Below are 19,130 nucleotides of genomic sequence, written 5' to 3' on the forward strand. Positions count from 1 at the left end.
TTGTTAAATATTCTCCTCTGATGTGCCCCCTTAACTATAATCCCTGTATATCAGTGCTCTATATACACCAAAAAATCTTAAAGTTACTAACCATAGTAACTTGAAGACGATAATAACTATAATATGTAAATTTGGTTTCACTTGATAACCAAAATTATGGTTGTGATCACTTTTTTGTTTGATGAAATGACGTTTCATTGAAATTGAAGAAAAAAAGAAAAACAACTTCTCTCGCTATATTTTATTGCCATATTTGATCAACGCAATGAACTATTAATCCGTGATAAATTGTTTTACATTTATTGAAGTTTGAATTCTGACTCCAGACTAGAATCATACGTGTGAGCCAAGTTATCTGCAGTATGCTTGGTCAGCGTGTTCTTGGGGCGATCTCTAGATGGCGGTTCATAGGGCTTTGCAATAGTGACTTCCGATACTTTCAAAAAGCGTTTTTCCATGCTACATTGCCTCCGATACGGCACTGTGAAAATTGTAGTCGCGGTGAGATTAGCCAATTCATCAAAGACCTCTGAAAGTGTAAGTAGGGAGAGAAGAAGAATCAGAAAAATACGAAGAAGATGAAAAAGCAGAAGAAGAAGAAGTAAAGACAAGTACCACGTACGTAATACTGTAATTGTGCTGAGAACTGTTTCTCAGGAATATCGCAGAATTCTAACGATTCTATACTTTGGTTCTTTACACTTTAACTTACTACATTATGAATTTTCTATATTTTGTTTTTCTGCATCGTTCAATCCAAAAGATTTCTTGTGAGTCAAGTCATTCGTAATTAGATTCCATATCCAATTTCAAACGGATTTGAATATAAAATTATCCCAGCATATCTCTGTAAGTATTATTGTTTATAAGTAATCAATGTACGTTTTTCAAGGACAGGTGATGTCAGGTAATGCAAATGTACGTTGTATATTCGTCGAAACTCCACAAGTTGGTAACTTGTCGCAATTAATTAATTTAGCACTAACAATGAAGCGAATATCGATATCCTTCCCAATTACAAACACAGTATAATATCTACAGAATTGATTCAAGGTTATGCATCTTGCCTCGAACTCTTTATTACTTTTCTGGACGCACGAAATACCGTCATAAATGAAAAAGACATGGCCTCAAAGTCCAAGTTGTCTTGAATACATTATTATCGATTTATAGAATCTGAATTTGTGTGGCTTGAGAAGGTTGTACACTTAAAAACCAAGACTTGTGTAGCTATATCAGATTGAAACCACCAGATTCGAAAACTGATAAATCTCCTGTGGAATAATTAAGGCCTAATTAAAAGCCAATTCAATGCTTGGCGTTAAAGCAAAAACCTGTGGCGTTGCCACCTTGAGATAAACCTGGAGCCATCACGCTAGAGACAACCGGATCGAAAAGGGATTTCAGAAAACGTTTCTCACCAAAATTAAAGACGCATTGAAGGCTTCAGGAATCTATATACATATACCATATTTTTTGAACGGCACCCCTAAACGAGAACACCCCCCGAAGTCGAAAAATCGGTGGAACTGTTTAACGGAACAAATTACAGGGATTCTAGAGGCATCAACATTACTGTCGAATTAAAGCATCTTGATATACCGCTCGTGCGAATTAAGTGCTCCATTCCCAAGGGGGGAATCCACCTCAGAAATTGAAAAATCGGTGTAACTTAAATACATGACAAAACTTGTTTTCTATCTCTCTACATGGTATCAAAAAAGAGGAGAAGGAGCCGGGATTCCCAATATGGTGACCACGGTGGCGTGGACAAGTAATTTTTATCGGATGGAAGAACGTACATAAAAAATAATCCTATTACTTACCTGTAATTCCATTTTATTACGACCATTTTATTACAAGGTTGTACGCATTTCAAGCATTTATGAAACTGTTTTATTCTGTTAGTCTTCAAGACGCTTTTTTACCAGTTAGATCATAACTCAAAGACTTTTATTCCTCTCAACGTTTAGAATTTCTTAGAATCATGAATTTTTTGACCCCATTTGACCGTTCAAATCGAGATGATTCAAATGAGTACAAATGAGAAGATCGATTTTGCGGGGGCATATTTTTCGGGATCGATACCTTCAGCGATATCGGCCTGGAGAATCATCTAGTAAAACGTAGGCTCTTAATTTCCTGTACGTACATAAGTGGAGACACTATAGGCAACCACCACGCAGCGAATGGCTGAAGGTATTAAGGGCTGGATCACGCAGTATCGAGTTTACCACAGTAGTACCTTAAGGAGATCCCCTGGTCGATTTTGACGTTGTCGTACATATCTCCAAACATCGAAGTCCACGTATCTCAAACGCGAAAAAACGTTCAACAGACCCATTCTATATTTGCAGGTCATATACGTCAACGTCTAATCGACCAAGGCACCCCCTCAATTTACTCACCACCAAAGGGACAAAATCCATGATATCTTTGATAAAAATCATGTGAATATGTAGTAAAGTTCTGCCAGATGTACAACAAGCAGACAGTTAGATCTCTACGACTAGAGCTCCATTGTATGTAATTTCGGTTGAAATGGATGTCTAATAGAAGAATCGCACATCCATTGGAGATGAATGTTCCGTGTGACCCTTTTCTGATCTTAAACCCTCTGGTCTACACCTGGGTCACCAGTGACCCGACCCAGCGTGTGTTTAAACGTGGCGACAGATAATGGTGTAGACCAGAGAGATAAGAATGAATCACTTAAATATTTCCATGATGGTGAGTCAACTAGTGATCCACCTTGATCCTATCAGTTTTTTGGTATTAAAACGTCTTTCCAATCATTTGTAATCGGGTTTTTACAGTCTTCAGGTTTAATATACCTCCATCGTTGCTTAAAAATTTTATTTCACTTGTAATATGTATTCATTAATTTGTTATCGATAAACAATCACCCAAAACATTCTTGTTTTCTGGTAAAAATTCAATTTTACTTTCGAAACGGTACCAAATTCTACTTAAGTTTGGATATAGGGGTTTTTGGGGTTGCTGATTACGAATCCAGCATTAGATTTTTGAAATTCAAAATGGCGGATCCAATATGGCGGACATCAAATTTTGAAAATTCGTTACTGTTAAAAATTTTATATCCGCCATATTGGATCCGCTATTTTGAATTTCGAAAATCTAATGCCGGATTCGTAATTAGCGAGCCCAAAAACTTTCAGACACCAATTTTCATCAAAATCGGTCCACACAATTATTTGTGGCTGAAAGGGTTAAACAGACGATTGACAAATGGCGGCTAAAGCGCGGATCGAGAATGACACCGACATTAAAAAAAAGCTAATGTCTAGTTTACCTCGGGCTTCTTCGTCTGATCATTCACGGTCGAGTCAAACTCCCCCTCCACATGCGCCGGTCGAGTCATAGGTCACGTACGTAAGAAACGCTTGATGGAAGGTTGGAGTGAACTGAGCCGAACAGCGAACAACACGATTGACGCAATTTCGATCCGGTTTTATAGCCTCGCGGTTCACAAACCGGACTCACAACAAGCGCTCGAGCTTGGGGCGTGTGGCATGCAGTGCGAAAAAATCGAAAAATCATTGAAGGCGCTGTGAGTGTGTGGTGATTGTCGGCGCCAGAGATGAGGTTCGCGCTATAACCACGCCTGATCGAGCTTCGATCTTCACTCCGTCTTAGATCTCCAGCGAAGCTGCGCTTGCAAATTTCCACGGCGATCGGTGTTCGCGCGCTGCATTTCTGCGCATTCATCCCGACTGAAGCCCGAACTGATCACTCGCAGTTTTTCCACTCGTTCTTCAATTTTTTCACGGTACCGTACTTTTGTATATTACATTAAGATGCTTCTGCCCGAATTATAAATCGCACCGGCGATAAATAAATTTGACCAAAATATTCATTGTCGTAATTTTAATTTTTAATTTCTGTTTTAAGAACATTATGCACTAACCCTGAAATGAAACTGGTGGAGCTTTTCTGCCGCTATGAATAAAAAATTATACTATTTTTTTCCTGCAATTTTGGCTGATCATCAGTTCACTTTACTCACAAAAAATCCGTCAATTTCATATTTACTTCTTAAGTGTTCTGGTGATTTCCTTTTTTCCTTATCATTACGAGACTGAAGTTAGTAACGTTATTGTAATAATTCATGTTTCTGGAAACCCGCTATTTCGTTATTTTAAGAGTCTCTGAAGTGCAGTAAATTATAATAAGGCAAAAGATACTTGTATTTTAAAATCCTAGCCACTTAAAAATCACTAGAAAATTGCAAAATGGTGATTTTTACCCAAAATCTTTCGTTACGCTAACATTACTAACTTCAGCTTCATTCGTTATTTATACATATAATCGCTTAAATTCCGTTTGTGTTTTAACTTTGGTTTACAATTTTCTTTCACTTCTGTTTCATTCTGCAGCTTATCTTTTTCCGTGAAAGCAATCAGTGCTCTGTGGTATAAGATAAAAATTGTTTCTAATCGTGCTGGTAATTATCATCATACGGGATCTATGCGTAAGGTTAGGTTATGTGTACATCCGGCAACAGAAAGTGCAGACGTAACAATGTATTGTTGCGCAATGCTTCAAGTTGATCTATAATTTCGATCAATTGACGAAACAATTCGTTTATTCCATTTATCACGTTAAGACGTCCGGTCGATTTCACCAGAACGATGTGTTATTTCACCGTTAAAACTATTTCCCAATTACAGTCGAACGATTTATTTTCTCATTCGTCCATTTATTTATTTTCCAACTCGATCCCAATTTCGATTTTCCATTAACTGCAGGTCCCTGTTGAATTTCGTGAATTTTATATTATTATTATTATTATTATTACTATTATTATTTTTCGCTTGTTGTTTTCAATTTCATTTCTCGATTGAAAACAACTTTTCGGTTCGCGCAGCCGCAGGTGAAACCTCTGACATGTTTCGCGATTAATGTTGCAAGTCACTTGTTGTGACGACTATGATCGTGTCACTTGGGTCTTTTGAAATCAACGACGAATCGCATTACAGTGACATTTGAACAGAAACAGGATCTTCCGATTGCTTTTAGCTTAATTTGAATTTGAATAATCATTAATTTTTTATATTTACCTTACCGTGTTTTTCTGTTATACAGAAAATATATAAAATTGATACAGGAAACATATTGGTTTCGGTTGGAGATGACCTTTTCTAACATCGATGAATCTCTAGTATCCAAAAAACGGGTTTTTGAAAAAATGTTGGTCTATCTATTTGTCCTCACAAACTCCCGCGATGATTGTTAAAATGACGCGACGAACAAATCGGAAGTACACACGACCTTAGAATCAAAAGATGGGTAAAAAAACTGCCATTTCGCATTGTTTTTGACCGTGCACTTCTACTGAAAAAATCGAAAAACTAAAAACTTTGACACAGTTTATACAACGCTTATAGAAAATTTTATATAAATTGCTATAAAATAATGCAATGGAAAACAATTTCATAGGGAATCATTTTATGAAAAAAAAAAACATTAGCAACCAAAGATTTGATCATACCTGGTGTTAGTTTTAGTAATTGAATTGGTTTGTAAAGTGATCAAAAGTACCGTGAAAAATACTATTTTTACGGCATTCTTGTATCACTTTAAAAATTGTTGCTGTACAAATCTTGTATGATATTAGATAATTTCCTGCATTAATCGAGGGGCTATTCACTCCCGAGTATACTCGCTTTCTGCTGGCTTATTTAACCTATTTTGCCTATCTATCCAAAGACTCGTCGATACTCGTCGGTACTCGCCGATACTCGTCAACACTCGGCCGACAATCAATCAATTGTCAATTTTTAGTCATAGAGAAATGGTGCCAGATTTACAAATGTATACTCGCATTCGCGAACACTTAAAAATTCACGTAGGTTAGATGGCTAGTATATACTGACTAATTATTACCCTATGACCGATCTCTTCACAAACAGAATTGAAACAGTTAAGATGAAACAAGTCGCCGTGATGCACGTAACCTTAAATAGGGTAGTCCTTAAGAGGTTCACTTTTGAATTTCGAACGTACTACTCCCTAAATCGGCTCCAAATAATTAAAAAATAGTTCCACAATTTTTTCAGATTTTTACCTTAACTGTAACCCCTCTCGCGAACAAAATGGATGTCTCATTTAAAATACACGTGTTTCGTAGACATTCTAACTTTCCTGGGATGATATCTCGACGACGAGAGAATACTTTTAGAATGTTTTGTGACGAGATGATTCCTTAATCAAGATTGGTGTGAGTATATATGGTGTACCTAGAACTCCTACGACACGCCTCTTTCTTCGAGGTTAAAGCTTTTAAGTGAGATGTGTACCAACTGTCCAGAGAAATCCCTATATTGCTAGGGAATTATTTTTCTGGTAGACGCTACCCTGATCGGCAATGCCATCACGTATACTTGTGGTGTGAGTTATTCAAAGTCCCGCTCATTTTTTTCCCATGCAGATTCAACGTCACAACAATTAATCACCACCGATCTTGGGTATTTTGGCGCCGTTGATACACATCTTACTTAAGTCCAGTCGACGGCGAGAAACTTTTTTGGAGAAAGAAGCTGCACTCCTAGGCACACCATGTATACTCACACCACAGGCGCAGATCATGGTTCAATCGAAAGTAGCGAAAAAAATTATTGTACAATATGATCCGTTGACAGCTGACACACGTATTCACACACTCACAACGTCGAAATGGGTACCGCTGAAACGACTGCGATAGCATTTCGGTTGTTTAACGATTCACGGCACTTGAATGCCACTGGAATCTATTTCACTCGCAATAAAACAGCACCGCGAATACGTTAATTGCTATTCCGTTGTTGGTTAAACTCTGTATACTGAGAGTTTGCGATTCGAAAATTTACTCCACGCACAACTGGCGAATTGAGTCACAGCAACCAGCCCCGAAAGTGTTGAGCAATTCATCTTTGATTTGTGATCGATATGAAGAATCGACGCTGAACGTGTGATTCAGGTAGGTATTGAACGAAACGATATGGCAACGATTGTAATATTTATTTATAATCATAAGGTATGAAAAAGACTGTGATCTCTGGTAGAAATGTAGAGAAATAAAAAAATTGACAAGTAATTATCCTGTATACTCCGATACAAACATAAATGCGTACTTCTGTTCTATTTCAAAATATTAATGTATCTGTTAGCTCGTCCTATTTTTATTACAGTCTATTGTAAGACTACGTTATTATGTCAAATAATAACATATCTCTGTGTAAGCAAATATTACTATGAATGGTCAACAAGTTTTTTGCGTAAACTAAATCGAGGCGAAAGGTAGAATTCAGTTATTGCACTAAAAATCAGTCGGGGTGACTGTAAGTTATTTTTTTTTTGAGAAAAGATATGTCAATGATTTAATCAACCGATGTTTAGCAAAGGAAGATTTTAATCTCCGTTTTGTTTATTTGTTTCTATTTTTCTGATTATCTAAATTGTTTTCAAATTTTTGTTATTCTTCCTTATTTCCATGATAATCGTCTGTACAAATACCGCGCGTATAGAATTCCTTGGTATTCAATTTATATCAGATATTATGATATTATCTATCACTGATGAAACGATTGTCATGTGTTACCTTGGCTGATATATCCTCAGTCAACGTGTATTATACGTATAATGTTTACACCAGAACCGCCGCATGCGATAAATAGGATTACGGTTCATATAATATTTGAAGTTAGGTGCACATTTACAAAACATGGAGAAAATTTCACACGTTTTTGTACGTAAGAATTATCGTCAGTGACTATCGATGTATTCATATTATATACCAATTGCCTCGAGGTGTTTTCATATAACACAGCTCTGTTTGCATGTATTGAGATGCATGGACTGCACACATACAAATACATGAATAGACGCGCTTCCGAGGCTCAAGTAAACAATATACGTTTTGCTCCCTTGTGAAGAAAATAATTCTACACACAATTCGATTTATACATTGTATATACGTATTCTTATTTTCTTTCTTTCGCTTTTGTGCCCGATATTTTCCACCAGTTTCTGCAATTATTATGAGTTATTCATAGAACATGTAAAAAACCCTTATACTCGGCTTTGTTTACGTCTCAACGATAAGATCGCTATGCGCTGGAGGCCTGAGTTATTTCTCTTTTGTGCCATTTCTCGGAATCCAAGTAAGGAAGAAATGTCTGTTCTCACTCTAAAAAAAACTTTCTCAGACTGGAACCCTACGCGTGGCCACGGTGTGCCCTTGAAGTAAAAGTATTTAAGAATATTCAGGAATTCTGATCGGTTATTCTAACAATTTTTTTTCAAAAATACTAATTGCCTTTATCCTTCTCACTTCATTACTTGATCTCTTGATCGCTTTTCAACATCTTCTACGCCGTATGTGTTTCCGTACGTTTTTATCGAAAACGGAGAACAGTCGAGCATAAAACCCGAAAAAAGCAGAACGGAAATAAAAACAATAACCAAACAGTTGTGTGTATTCAAATTCACGGAGTACAATATGAATGATATTTATAGCCTGTCATTATTCCTCACGTGGGCAGTTACCGATATATGTCACACGCACGCACACACACACACACACATACATCAATATATGCGTTACTCACCCGTCCATGTGATGATTGACCGTCAACAGCACCACGCGGTCTTCCCAAGCTGCAGCATTGGTTGTTTATCACCTCTGAAATACACTGACACGCACACCGTGTACAACTGAAGTGTCGCCAGTCTATCCCCTCCGGTGTGGATAGGCGCGCGGAAGGTTAAACAAAGGTAGAAATAATCTCTCCATTAGTGAAAGAGAGATGGAGTACCACATGTTTTTATCTCTTTCGTTGCCCGTCAAAAATGAGGATCTGAGAAAGACAGAAGACACCCAATTTTTTATCTTTCTCGGCGACACTCTCTCGCACAACGCCGCGTTACGGCGATCGAGCGCTCTAGTATTACTATATTTCAATGTTTATCACTCTGATTTTCGGGCTGGACTGAATCCATGGTCCAGCGGCCTGAAGGCCCCCCCCCCCCCCCCCAATGCCCCCTGGCGGTCCAATCTTGACTCATTGTCAGAGCTCAGCAACCGACATGACGGGTTTGACGTCTGGTGTCATATATATATATTATATACATACCAATGTAACTAATATACCGTGTGTCCATGAGGAAAGTGCGCACCTTATGCGCGTCCGTCAAGTCGTTCGAATTTTATTGGCCGATAGGTACAGCCTGATTGAGGAACCGACGCAATACCAATCGCGACTGTCAGAAAATGTCCCTAGAAGCCCACAGCTAACGGTCTCGCCTCATGGACGAACTGTATACAGAGAGGTTCTCTTGAAAGGACCTAGAGGCCTATTCTCGAACTCATTCGATAATTGTTGCATGTGACGATTATCGCGTAGGCCAAATCGCATGTGATTCGAATTTGGTATTCTGCAATACCACGCAGGCAGGGGTATACGGTTAGTCACGTGCAATATTTTTTTGAACGTGATGAGCCAACAGTATTGCCGTTTGGGAGAATCTTGCAACAGCCAATCATTGCTCAGCTTACAAGAGGAATCCAGAAAGCATCATCACCATTAGTGGTCTTCGGTTTTTCCCAACAATGTATCGAGAGGAAGCGTCATAAGCATGATCAGCATCATCGAAAGCACCATAAAATTGTGGAGAAAAGATGCGGAAATATAACCAAAGAACAAAAAACCTTGCTCATCGGTAATCGTTTGAAAGTGAAAATAGACATTGTTTGAATTAATTTAAGACCTAGTGTAATACGGGTAATACCTGGTGCAATATTTATACCTACTTCATCATTGTTACTTCTGGATTACATTTTTATGGGGCGAGTTAAGAAAGTTTCCAATGCCAAAATGACTGCCACCTTAGTATGTATATATGTACGTATTTACGAATATGTAATATTGAGGATTCAGAAATAAAATTTATTACCTTGTTATATATCTGGTATTCAAATCGACGTTCGTCGTTGACGTGATTTGAGTCTTTATGTTGGAGAAGAAAAACTTTTTATACGTTTAAAACGCAGAAAAACATAACATGGTAAAGTGAAAATTTCTTCTTCCGTCGTCACGGAAAAGAGAAGTAAAAAAAAAAAAACATTTGTGTACGTCAAGAGGGATTGAATTTTACCGGCATTGTTATATCACGTATACGTCAGCATGCGTGACGTCATATAGCCGTTGTTTTCAATCTGCCTAGATAACGTTAGCTTTGATTTTATCGAAATGCAAGAAAAAATATGACTGAATTATTTTTAACTTATAAAGACCTGACATGCCTGTATATTTTTGCTAACGTAATCTCTATATATTTCATTTAAATTCTGAGATATTTTCGACTTTCAGTTTTTTTAAAGAAGAATAAGAAGCTATAAAAACCTATAAAATTGTATGGCGCTCAAAAAGACATTCACACGTACAATCTCTGTATGCGTATATAATTACATAAAATTGAGGCACATGGATTGTTTGTCCTCTACAAACCATTCCTTCAATCGTGGAATTTTCTTAGCCTGAGGCCTGCGCTGACTATATTGAAAAGGCACACAGGCCCAAACTCACCGAGACATACGCATGCCCGTAAACGCGGAGGGACGCCGACTGTATAGAAACCCGAAAAAGGTGACCGACGACTTTTTCATCTCAAAGTCAACTCGAGCTGAGCTATCGGTGGTCCAAAGATATCACGTGTGTTGGGTGTCGAGTAAAGTGCGTGCTCGCTTCTTTTTGCCCTCCAAATTCTTATTCGTCTCCTCTTCCCATGCCGGTTTTTTGGTTTGTACAGTTAAACTATAGAGGTGGCTAGTGTGCCGGTAATCCCGCTTTGTTGGCTCGGCCATGACAATAAAACGTTCGGAGACAGAAACACGAGCACACTTGAAAGCCGTTCGCCGTTCCGAGCGGTCCCAAAATCAAGCCGCTCTAATCGAAATTTGAGTTGGAACGTTAGGAAATAATTTTCACTTTTTACTTATAAATTTTTGAAAAGTATATTTCATTTCCTCAATTAGTTATTGTTCTCGGTTTTTTTACTTCCTGTTTTCTTATTCTCTTTTAATAAGAATCGCCAATTCAAAGCAAACAAACAAAATATAATAACAGTATAACGTATATTGTAATCGCGTAAAATTCGTCTTATTCAAATTATTTATTTGTTTGTTTTTTATTTCGTTTGTTACTTCATCGTTCCATTGGACGTAAATTTTCATACTGAATATATTTTGAAAACGGAGGAGTAAATAATAAACAGATTATAGATATAATTCTAAATACGTGTAAATACGAGCGTGCGATATAACACTGTAAAGCAAGAACGAGCGCTGGTACAACTCATTCCTCCAACAACCATGGCGAAGAAAGCACGTGAGTAAAATACAAAACAGTATAAAGGAATTTCATTTCTCATTTAATTCTTTTTTTCTTCGAAGACATTCGAAGTTTACAAGGTTCGAAAAAATAAATCAGAAAAACGAATCCTAATATAGGAACTCCGGAAGTTTGATTGTCTTTTTTTAAATTCTTATCCCTCTACGAGTTATTGATTTTTTTTAATCCATCTATGTCTCTTTCATTCAAAAATTACCCAGAGAAACTAGAAACGAGTGCAGAGAACAAATGATTTAAAAAAGTTTGTTTTTTTAGAGTTGAGGTTAGGTAGAACAAAGCGGGAAAAATCAGTTGTAAAACGATTAATTCATCACATCATTCGAATCACTCGATGAGTGGTTACAGGATATGTTTGAATGAATTTGCATCCAATTGAAAAATTACGTACCGATAGTTGACACTGAAATGCAAGGAGGAGACTTTAGATAAGTCTTTTGAACTGCCTTTCACTTGTTTTTCTCTCTGTGAGGTTCAGTGTTTTCACATTCTTGACAGATGATTCATGAAAGATAGAAGATGACGGAGAGGAAAATTATGGAATCGTTGTCCGCACTTGCAAATCATCTTTCTATGAATCCTCGGAAACACGTTATCGCAATTTGACAAACCGGTTTCACAATAACCTATACGTTTTGTGGTTTCAAGAGAAGAAACTATCGGCAAATGACTCTTTTCTCGTTGGTAAATTATTTGAATGAGTACACATTTCGTACTTCTTTTCCTCGAAGTTCAACATGTACTTTAGGGAAAGTTTTTTCACGGTACGTGAAACTTATCTTAAAATATTGCATAAAGTGCAGTGTAAACGTTTTGTCAAAATTGACACTGATTAAAGGTCATCCGAGTGTTTATTAACACACTAATACAGCTTTTAAAAACTTGGATAAATATTCAATTTTAGCCTTCATGACACGGTCGAAAATTTGAGAATCGAGAACTTTGCCTTGAGTTCTGTGACTGCTTTAAAATAACACGTTATTAAAACATTACATAACTAAGAGCGGTTATTCTTCATCGCGTTTCAAAGTACGCTTGTTCCGCGTTCACACATAATTGCTTTGCTTCGTAAGCATTACTTATCCGTATACCCAGCGCATGCACGCCACGTTCAATTAATACGTTTGATTTCTGGGGCCTAACCTCGTCCATGACGCGTAAGTAATCACTGAAATTTATTTATTTCTTTCTTTATTTATTGTTCCCATGAAACTGGAATCAGCAACGTAAACAACAAATCCGCATTTCCGCTATAAATTATATTCCGGTCCGATGACTCTGCATGTCTGCCATTTTCCTCGTTCCAGTTGTTGATATACCGGTACAGAAATTACCGGCGACATGAAGGGAATAATTTTACCCGGTACTCAAGTGAATCGCCAAGCGCAGAACAAGACTTGGTTGCAAATGCGCGATTATCAGTTCTGACTGCGTCGTCTGCATGGTCGTAGCCGCTGCGTCCCAGCTGCATCCACCTCGCGACTTTGGGTTGCTGGATCTAGCGAACAGGATAACAATTCGACGCGTTTGAGTGATTTTTGTGTTTGCCAGATCCGGCATACCCAAAAACAGCCCAAATTAAGCCTGAGGAGAAAATTATATCGGCGTCCGGGAGTGTTGCATAATCTTCCTCGTCCGATGATAACATTTTCATTTGCCTTTGGGCTGGTACAGATAGCCCGGCGAAAACGAATTTCTATTTTGAATGAAAATGGAAAAAAAAATTGAAAGTTGGATATAAATATTCTTATCGCAATCGAGCTCGTTAATGTTAGGGGAAATTTTCTTTTCACTATCATCCGAAAATATACAAAGTGAGGCAGATATAATAAATTTTTAACGAGAAATTAATACGAGCAATTTCCAGTTTTCTGCATGGCTCTTCACACTCAATTAACAACGATCACTCTCGATGAGTCATGATTTACGAGTGGTGATCATGGTCATACGATCCTGTATAATTTATTTGTTTATGTGAGCTGCCTGTACTAGGTTATTAATGGTTAAAACATCTTGACCCTTGGTCCTATTTTACCACGTTTTTATTTTTAGATTTACTTTTTCTGATGTTTCTTGTCATCGCTGTTTCTTATATCGCCTTTTGCATAATTATTGCATAATAACTCGTACGTAAGGAGTAACGATAATCAATTTGAATACATGAATACTCTGTAAAAACAGTTCGGTTCAGTGTTCTTTTGTTTTTTTTTTTTTATCATATAAATGGTTATTGCTGATGTTTTTCTTGTCGTCTGTAGTTTTTCATCTGTGTCATCACTTTTTCACCGCCACAGCAGTCAGACCATTATCATTTTTGATTATCATTATACAGCTTTTTTTTTACCGCGAATTTACCAATTCACTATTTTACGTCAGATGATCAATAGTTAATAGAACTCCGATGACGTAAGTAATCTATGTATTTATATTACGAGTACCATTCAACTACATAAGCAGCCATGCGGAGACGATTTATATATTAAATGTTTGTGCTAATCGATTCGCAAATAGATTTACCTGCGTAAGACTTTGTGATTATCATCATAATATTTTATGATAATATTTGTTCGAGCTCGTCTATATATTCCACGTCACAAATAATATTATATAATCTTACTATGATGAAGTCGAAATCGGAAAATTTATTGAAATCTTATTTTCCAAAATTCCTAATAAAAACTTACAACCTAACGAAACCTTTTTTCCACTATATGGCTTCTCCTTCAGATTTTGTGAAAATAATAATAATAATAACAAGAGTAAAAAAATTATTAGTAAAATCAACAGCAGGGTTTTTTTTGTTTCTCTCGAAACTAAATGAATATTCCTCGTTCGTGAATGATGTATTTTGTGACGAGCATGTTCTAATTCTTTAAAATATTTATCCGATTCTTTTTTTCTTGCGTCTCGAGAAGGTAGCGACCATGAATCGACTTAAGTCAAATTTCATCACCTTCTTGAAATATACATATGTACATGAAACCAAACTCGTGCGACCTTTCTCCATCCTGATCGTCTGTCATATACTTGCAAGATCATGGTCCAAGGTCTGGCCATACCGCTTTTTTCTTTCTCTCAGATCCGGCTTCTTTTTTACCTTCTCATCTTCCAAAGTACCTGAGTATATTAGAATTGAACATAGCTGCGCACAGATTGATCTGTGATCAGCTTCAGGTGCGCTTTCGCAACGTGCAGTTGGCTGTGTGTCAATCGGTATGATGTAATGAAATGAAACCATAAAAATTCAGTAGAATAGAGACAGTTTTTCCCATATTCTCCTTGAACTCCAACGAGGTAAGTCTTGTTTGTGAGTCATGAAAATATGTATGCGTACAATGAAGATGAACTGGTCGTCTTTTGAGTATCACCGCAAGGACATTTGTATCTCTGCGTGTAATTCCCTGATGTTCGTAACCTGACAAACGCAGTGAAATTAGCATTTACGACGAACGGGGAATAAATATCGTTGGAATGTATCTTCAGATTTTATAATATTTTCAACTAACAAGACTGTCGCACGATACTTGGATACTTGGACAAATGAGAAAAGTAAATCTCTGTCGGCCACTGGCTGAAATTTTTAACAGCGAAGAGAATTTAGGAAAATTAAACAATTAATGGATAAAATTGACTGGGATTCACTCAGCCGTTCGATATTTTTATTTTTTATTTTGAATATTCATATGCAGTGCTGATTATTCACTGTTTTTTATTTTGATACTGTCTGGATTGTGTTGTTGTATGTTTTAAACATTAACAATCGATTGATCCAGGATATTTTTTGACGTTAAAGTAATCGTCAAGGCGACCAGCTTCTGGTCTCGGTTCCACATTCATCCTTGGACTAATTTACATTTATGAGGACTTTCAGTTTTTAGAAAAGATCAGTCGACCGTTTCTTTTCGCGGAATATTAAATTTTTCTTTCCGCGCAAACCGTATTCTTAAAAGCTTTGTCTCAAGCTGCAACCTTCCATTTTTCAGATCAGTCGTCAGCCTGAAACTTTACGAAAATCAAGTCACTTTTGCTGAAAAATGATAATTTCTTCAATTCTTCTACGTCTTCATCATGTTCTTCACTCTAACATCAGTTTCACCTTATATTTATTGACTCGCTTTCAAATCGACATCCGCTATCGAACGTGCCTGACGTGAAGAACGAGTAATTAAGCAACAATTACTGCCAACAGGATACCGATTATGAGCGGAAAGGCATTACATTACACATGTGATTTCTCCATCACTGGTTACGATGTCGAAAATCGTGACCGTCGATTCGTTAACTGAATTAAATAACATGCCTGGATTTACCGACTCTATAAAAAAATTTTACCTCTTTTTTTAGCCACGATGATGACCGATATGGATGTCCTGCCGTCCTTGAAACTCGGTGATTTCACTCTCGAGTTTGAACTTGGACCACCGTCTGCTGAACTGGTTGAAGTGGCCAAAAATGAGCTTAGAGAAACACCTGAGAGAACGAAGGAGGCCGTTGCGCAACTCAGAGAGCTCCTCAACGGTAAGAATAATTAGAATTGGGGAATTGCTCTTCTCTTAAATAAGAATAATCATCAGAAGCTGATATCTTCTATTTCTTCAGCTTTGTCCTCTCATTTTTCTGCTTGGATTCTTCTTCAGAGAAGAATGTCCAAATGCTGCTATATTCTTCCCCTTCTTTCTCAACTTTTTTATTCATAAATCTTCTTTTTTGTGTCTTTTTCCTGTCTACACGGCTGGATTTAAAGTGTAAGGGGCCTGGAGCTACACACAATTTGGGCCCTTAAGCGTTCGAAGCCCGGGACTACAGCCCGTGTAGCCCCCCCCGGCCCTAAATCCAGGCCTGCCCGTCTAATAGATGAGCGTTGACAATTGGAACCTTTTTCTTCTTCGTTAACGAAGAAATATTGATATTCGACAATTGCTTCATTTTGTATGTACCACCACATGAATATATCCTGTATGGTTGGAACCTTGAACTTTATCTTCCACTACCTTTTCCGCCGGTTTTTCTTTTTCATCTTTTTCCTTCGGGCATTCTTTTTCATTCTTAGAGATGAAGATGATCGAGAATTACGTCGTCTTCGTCTGAAATCTTTATTCCCAAAGTTCCCGGTGAACAAACTGAGAATATTTTCTTCACGATATCTTCCTTACCAAGAAGAAGGAGAGCACTACGCTAAACCAACACCTTCATCCTTATTTCAGGAGAGACTGATCTGGTCTGGCCATCCGACAACGAGGCGTGGTTGGTTAGGTTCCTAAGACCATGCAAGTTCTACCCGGAGTCGGCACTGAAGCTGATAAAGCACTACTATAGCTTCAAGGTAAAGCACTCGAACGTGTACGATAACCTGAAGCCAAGCCGTGAAAGGAACATCTTCGAACACAACATCCTGACGGTACTTCCAAACCGGGATCAGCACGGTCGTCGTATCCTGACCATTGAGCTGGGCAAGAAGTGGAAGCACAACAAGTGCAGCCTGGACGAAGTCTTCAAGGGTTGCGTACTTTTCCTCGAGGCTGCGACCCTCGAGCCCTGCTCTCAAATCGCTGGTGCTGTTGTCATCTTCGACATGGACGGTCTCTCTCTTCAGCAAACCTGGCAGTTCACCCCGCCCTTCGCTAAGAGGATCGTCGACTGGCTCCAGGACAGCGTTCCCCTCAGGATCAAGAACATCCACATTGTCAACCAGCCGTACATATTTAACATGGTCTTCGCACTGTTCAAACCTTTCCTCAGGGAGAAGCTCAAGAGCCGAGTAAGTAATCTTCTTGTTATTGTCTGCGGCTGAGCAATCACCCTAGTCCGCAACAAAAAAAACTTAGAGTAACCGTTATGGTAGCGGATTTTACGCGTGTGTAACGATTTGTATTAAATCAATACTGATAATCGTCAAAATTACCTTTGAATGATGTCTTGTGATCCGTTTTTTGACGGTCAAACATAGTGAGAGACATCTTTTGGTCATAAAGATATGTTTCTGAGGTTAAAAAATGGGTCATCAGGCATATTTTAAACGGCTTTTTTACAACTTTTAGTTACTGCTGTCTGAGCAGTATGAACATACTCGTCCATATTGTGTCAAGGAGTATGGCTGTCTCTCGTGGATACACAATCACCTTGATCATTTACTAACACCTATCCGCGATACGTAGGCACATGACATATTCGTAGTCAGTCAGAAGGAAAGATTTGTTGCTCTTTTACTAATTCCAGTTCGCGGATACTTTCAATGCGAATTATTCAACGATTTTTATCGCATTTAAGTTGTACTCCTTGAACTCGTTTCATCGTGACTATGGTGTTATATATATGTATATATATAGGGCATTCCAACTGAACTCGACCCACTTTTGACCTCATGGTTTCGGATTCAATTCTCAATTTTTTTCGGAACTCTATTAGCCCACCAGACAACACTCAATGTTTTCAAAATGTTAAAAAATGATATTTTTCAAGACCACGTAGCGCAAAACCGTGCCGTTTAACGGTAAAATTTAACATCTTTATTTATTATTTAACATCTTATCGGCGTCTTGATTTTTCTCTTCTTCCTTTGAGACACATTCCTGCTGTTAGAAAGAGAAGAACTCATTAATTTTCCGTATACATGGAACCATCAGTCAACCGTTTTGAAGACTTCTTCATTCGATTTTCTTCATCCCTTTCAAATTTATCAAACCACATTATAGACTTCTTAAGACTCAAACGTGATTTCATATAATTTGAACAGCCCATGATAAAAGTTGAACAATTTTTTACAGATCATCTTCCACGGAACCGATAGGAAATCCCTCCACGAATACATGTCGCCGAAATGTTTGCCTGAATGTTACGGTGGTACTCTGCAAATTCCACGAATCACTGGATCCCAATGGCTTGAACTTTTGCTCATGTGCGACAAGGAGTACGAAGGTGAGTTTTTGAAGTTATTTTGCTTTTTTAAATAAGACACCAATGATTAAAAATGAAAGAAATAAAAAGTAAACGAAAAGTGTTCGGCTGACGAGTAGAGAACTGTACTCGAATTGCAATTGCCTGAAAGCTCCCCTTCTTCGTATAAATAAATTTCAGTATTTTCAACTGTTTAATAACTTTGAAACCGACTTCCTAAATTTTCGAAGTGATTCGTAAATTCGACCAATTTTCATTAGCGAACATATTTCGTATTCCTTTTAGTGATTTTCATTTACATTTACAAATCATTAATCTTTTGCCACACATGTTTTTGTTTCAGCAATCAACTCCTATGGTTACAAGAAAAATTAATCGATAAGTGATCGTTAGAAATAACAAAGTAATTAAAATAACGTGGCACGTGTATATTTAGTTGGGCACAAAATGACAATTGTTATTAGCGTTATTTTTATTATTATCATTGTTACCACTATTTATGTTACTATTATTATATTACCTTTACGCTTACCGTCATACCTATATCGGAATTGGGAAGTCCTTTTTAGGTTTAAATAAGTATCAACTATTATTTTTAATGTATAAAAAATGTAAAGTGTATTTTTACTTGCGGAATTCGTTTTATTACGTGTGCTTGGTGTACCGTGCGAGTCGAGCAAAAGTTTAATGAAATTGTCGATAAGTTAGTGCGCTTTGTGCACGGCAGAGGCCGAGACAAATGTCCTAACATGAATCTAGACATAGTATGATCGTTGCAGTCTGGTACCGCGTAATTCAATAATAAATATTGTTAATTTTACTATCATT

The 19,130-nt window shown here is 37.5% G+C and overlaps 1 protein-coding gene across 2 annotated transcripts; it reads left to right on the plus strand.

The window, feature by feature from the left end:
* Nucleotides 1–3,529: 3,529 nt before the first annotated feature.
* Nucleotides 3,530–18,807, plus strand: LOC124411525 (alpha-tocopherol transfer protein-like). Of its 2 annotated transcripts, none has more exons than XM_046890678.1 (5): nucleotides 3,530–3,790; nucleotides 15,753–15,926; nucleotides 16,613–17,166; nucleotides 18,173–18,323; nucleotides 18,646–18,807. In XM_046890678.1, the coding sequence occupies exons 2-5, from the start codon at nucleotides 15,758–15,760 to the stop codon at nucleotides 18,675–18,677; spliced, it is 906 nt and encodes a 301-aa protein (XP_046746634.1). In that variant the 5' UTR covers nucleotides 3,530–3,790; nucleotides 15,753–15,757; the 3' UTR covers nucleotides 18,678–18,807. The 2 variants fall into 2 exon arrangements, with proteins under 2 accessions (XP_046746634.1, XP_046746633.1); XM_046890677.1 differs by lacking the exon at nucleotides 3,530–3,790 and adding an exon at nucleotides 10,997–11,387.
* The last annotated feature ends 323 nt before the right edge of the window (nucleotides 18,808–19,130 follow it).

Source organism: Diprion similis, chromosome 10 (genome assembly GCF_021155765.1).
Source record: "Diprion similis isolate iyDipSimi1 chromosome 10, iyDipSimi1.1, whole genome shotgun sequence".
Classification (NCBI taxonomy): Eukaryota; Metazoa; Arthropoda; class Insecta; order Hymenoptera; family Diprionidae; genus Diprion; species Diprion similis.